The sequence below is a fragment of the Sciurus carolinensis genome, chromosome 5 (genome assembly GCF_902686445.1).
Source record: "Sciurus carolinensis chromosome 5, mSciCar1.2, whole genome shotgun sequence".
NCBI classification, from domain to species: Eukaryota; Metazoa; Chordata; class Mammalia; order Rodentia; family Sciuridae; genus Sciurus; species Sciurus carolinensis.
The window spans coordinates 164,832,034-164,836,491 of NC_062217.1; the positions used below are offsets into that span (position 1 = coordinate 164,832,034).

The 4,458-nt window shown below is 50.3% G+C and overlaps 1 protein-coding gene across 1 annotated transcript; it reads right to left on the bottom strand.

Moving 5' to 3' along the window:
* Positions 1-779: 779 nt before the first annotated feature.
* Positions 780-4,244, bottom strand: Prlhr (prolactin releasing hormone receptor). Its single transcript, XM_047553632.1, has 2 exons — positions 4,175-4,244; positions 780-3,919 (listed from the first exon to the last, which is right to left on the bottom strand). Exon 2 carries the CDS (start codon positions 3,911-3,913, stop codon positions 2,801-2,803), a length of 1,113 nt encoding a protein of 370 aa, XP_047409588.1. The 5' UTR covers positions 3,914-3,919; positions 4,175-4,244; the 3' UTR covers positions 780-2,800.
* Positions 4,245-4,458: the final 214 nt, after the last annotated feature.

A 4,458-nucleotide genomic window follows, 5' to 3' on the forward strand; every position in this document is an offset into this window, starting at 1 on the left:
CCTCTTTGAGCTCTCCATAAATTCTATACAAATGTCAAAACTTTACATTGTAGACATAACAGGAGTTGGTGACAACTTTTCTAATAATTAATAGGGATACTTTCTTCTCACAGTTGACATAGACCTGAATTAAGATAATCGAAGAACATTTTAATTTTTTAACACCCTGACAATGAGAACTTAGAGTAATGCATGCTGTACACTGCAATTCATCTAAAGTTGATGTTTCTTCCAAGCACAAAGTAGTGTTTCACACAGGAAATATAAGAGAAAACCATTGAATGAATACCTGTTTATACAATCAAAAGGATTTCCTTCTATGTGATAAATCAGGTATTGTCTGAAGAGTTTTATGACATGCAACCCGCTGTCAAATTCAACTCCAAATTCTTAACACCTTTGGCAGATACAATTGAAGCTTCATTCAGATGTTTTGGATGTTCTTTGAAAAGAGGGGAATTCTTCAGGGGCTTAATGTTGGATGCATGTCAAAATTATCGGAAGTGCTATGGAAAATGCAAATGCCCAGGCTCCATCTCAAGTCAACTGACTGTCTAGGGGTAGGACCTAGGCATTGATGTTTTTTGGAAAACTCCCCCAGTTAATGCTAGGAGCACCCAGGACTGATAAACAGTGATTTAAACCATCCAAGAAAGAGACCTTGGCTGGGCACAGTGATGCACACCTGTAATCTCAGTGACTCAGGAGACCGAGACAGGAGGATTACAAGTTCAAGGCCAGTCTAAGCAACTTAGCAAATAACTTTCTTAAAATAAAAAATAAAAAGGGCTGGGGGTGTAGCTCAGTGATAAAGTACCCCTAGTTTCAATCCCTGATACCAAAAAATAAATTAAAAAAAAGAAAGAAACCACAATTAATCACTCATTTCCTATCCCCTATACTCTCCACATGTAACCATCAAAGAATGCTCTGACTTTGAGCCTGCAAGGAAACAGAACTGCTGGAAGCACAGGAGTCAGTTGCTGGTATGCCTGGGAGATAAGCTCATTTGGGGAAGGGGACATGGTGCTGTGACAATATGCTATGGCAGTGGAATGCAATATTAGATCACAGATTCTTTGTCCTCCAGTACTTGGATGAGGCTAAGTCATTAGTGACATTTCCAGAGGTAGCTTCCACCTCCCATCTTAAACTGCCTAGTCCTTTGTCCCAAGTCAGCTTTTCCCTCCCCTTTCCTGTGCTGTGAAAAGGTCAACCATGTAACTGCTGAAGACTCTTCTGGCTGCCTAGCCCCATGAATACGTCCTCTACCATCATGGCTGACGCTGGTTTCAGGATTTAATACTTGTCATCCTAGGACCAACCTTTCTTTCCTTGCCAGTGAATGAGCTCATTTCTGAGAGTTAGAGAACCCAGAGGAGGAGAAACATTGATTCTTCTGTTCAGTGAGCTAGGGAAGTACTGGACCCATGCAGATGGAGACAGAGTCACTGCAGACACTAGTTCATGCCACACGGACCACAGGGACTGATCTGACAGCTGGATATTGTGTATCATTTCCCAGGGCTCCTGCTCTCACTGTCCCAACTGCTGTTCCAACATTCATTGTGAAGACCCCTGTCTCAGAGCACTTGTCCTCCTTAACAGAATTCTCAGGAGATTAACATGGTGATTATCAGTCTGGTATCATGCCCAACAGTCTTCACCCGTTCCCTTAACCCTGGCAGTAATTAGTGTTGGATCTGTGCATCTTGTGGATGGCAGTAAATTTTTCTGTGCTGTACTTAAGGAAACATCTCCTAGTCCTTCTATTCTGGGTTGATATGTTCCAAGTGTCTCCAAGGAGCAGGTGCTGAGCAGTCAGATGACAGCTACTGACATGTTGCAATTGAGCAATTAGAGAAAGCAAGAGAATGCTGCGGCATACAGTTTACATGGAGTATTCAGGAAACCAGTCAAGTATTTGAGTGCCCGCCTTGTGGCAAACACTGGGTGTGCGCGCGCACACACATGCACAATGCCTGTTCTCATGTCCTTTAGTTATATGTCCCCTTAAGTGAAATGAACCTTTTACTCGTTAGTTATCTAATCATTGTCTAATTCATCTTGTCATTTTAAAGTAGTAGTTGGGGAGTAAGAACAAAGGACAACAAAAGCAAGACCTTGGGCTGGGGATATAGCTCAGTTGGCAGGGTGCTTGCCTTGCAAGCACAAGGCCCTAGGTTCAATCAGCACTGCAAAAAAAGCAAGACCTTTTGAAAGGCAGTTTGTAAATGGTTTTGTACTCAAATGGTTTTAAAACTAAAACTAAAGTCCTTTGTTTTTAATGATCTTATTCAGGAAATGCTAAAATCCTAAGGATTGTAAAACATATTCACCTGAAATCCTACAGTCAAGGCTTCAAGTTGATTTACAAACATCAGGCATTAAATCTCAGCTGGGTTCTTTTAAAAAGGCAAACTGAAAACCTTTGCCAGCCCCAAAAGGCCATTTGAAATCCCACCCACAGTGTTCCTTCATCACCACAGAGCAAGAGGCAGAGAAAGCAAGGATGAAAACCATGGTACTAAAATGTTTTCTGAATCCGGAAAAAAGAGATCTGCTTGTCTTTCAAGGACATAAGGAAGAAATAATACATCCTCTTCCTTCTCCCTGGCCTCCTACACCCCAAGGCCCATTTAACATTTTTAAAGACACAAGAACCAGGCAGGACGCTAGACAAATGGGCTGGGCTGGAAATTTTCCCCTGTGTTGGCTTAGCTCTGGAAATAAGGTCTCCAGTCGGACCTCGGAGGCCAGTGAACCTGGAACTCTCCAGCTCAGGCCCAGCACAGTGACATCAGATGACCACGCTGACCGTCATGGTCTGGCCATGGGGTGCGATCTTGCGGGGCCAGGTGAGTAACAGTTTGCGCAGCTCCTCGCGGAAGCTGTCGTGCAGCCACGCGTAGATGAAGGGGTTGTAGCAGGCGGAGCTCATGGCGAGCCAGTGGCAGAGCAGCTGCACCAGCCCAAAGGCATAGGGGTCGATGGCTTGCGGGTCAAGGTCCCGCATCAGGTTGAAGACGTGCAGCGGCAGCCAGCAGACTGCGAACACCACCACGACCATCACCAGCAAGCAGAAAGTGCGGCGACGCCGCGCACGGTCCCAGTCTGCCTGGCTCTGGGTCACGCAACCCGGCACCACACGGTTCCGAAGCTTCACCGACACCCGGACGTAAGACAGGAGGATGACCAGCAGGGGGAGCAGGTAGGTGACGAGCAGCAGCCCCCAGGCATAGAGCTGGCGCTGGCGCTCCTGGGAGCCCCAGAACTCCTCGCAGAGGCGCACATCGTGTGGCTTGAGCTCAACGTGGTAGGTGTGCACGGCTGCAGGCAGCGCCAGCACCGCGGACAGCGCCCAGATGGCCAGCACCGCATAGGCGCTGAGGCGCAGCGAGATGCGCCGGCGCAGCGGGTGCACCAGCACGACGTAGCGGTCCACGGCTATCGTGGTGAGAGTGAACACCGACACGTAGACGGTGACCGGTTGCAGGAAAAAGACCAGGTGGCAGAGACCGCCGCCGAACACCCAGCCGCGTGGCTCAAAGGCGTAGGCCAGCGTGAGCGGCACGCAGGCGGCACACATAAGCACGTCTGACAAGGCCAAGTTGCCGATGAGGAAGTTGGTCACGTTGTGCAGCCGGCGCACCCGCGCGATCACCAGCACCAGCAGGCAATTGCCCACCAGCCCCACGACCACCACGACGCTGTAGAGCAGCACGATCAACCCCTTCAGCTGATGCACCAGCTGCAGGCTTTGGAATGGCGTGATGGCCTGCGCGCCGGGGCCTGCTGCCGACGCGTTGCCCGCCGAGGCCTCTGCGCTCTGGTTAGCCGGTGTTGTGGCTGCTGCCGGCAGCCCAGAAAACAAGTCAGGGACCCCAGGCTTTCGAGCGGGTAGTGAGGTCATGGCCACCTGTCCAAAGATAATCGAAGTCCGTCACGTTCTGTTCTCCATCTGCCCTCCTGTATCAGCGCCCGCCCCTCACCACCCAAGTCCTCCCTTTGGAATAATTGGCCACACGACAACAGAATCAATAAAAAGTGCAGTCCTGCCACCTCGGTGAAAGAATCCAAGCATGGTTAGACATGCCCGGGTTACTGAACCTACTCCTACTTAATTTATAGCCCTTGGGATCTACGCAGTCCAGACCCAGGAGCGAAGTCCTACCTGGGAGAGGGGCTTGGCGGATGGGAAAGCGCTCCGGAGCGGGAGAGAGAGGCAGGACTCGCGCTGTCCTCTAGCGACCCTCCGCCCGCGACGGCAGCCCGGGCTTCTGGCTTCTCGCAGCCGCTGAACGGATCCAGGGGTTCCGGGTGGGCTTACAGCTTTTGAGAGGGGCTGGGAGCGCCTCCCCTCCGCCCCGCCCTCCACTCCAGCGCTGCCTTGTATGGAAAATGGGGGCGGAGCGCGCGTGGCCCAACTCGGCGCTCAGGGAACTAGTGGGGAGGGCA

What these genes read in the sequence shown, in the direction of transcription:
- Prlhr (XM_047553632.1), bottom strand. Translation starts at nt 3,913, where the DNA reads ATGACCTCACTACCCGCTCGAAAGCCTGGGGTCCCTGACTTGTTTTCT.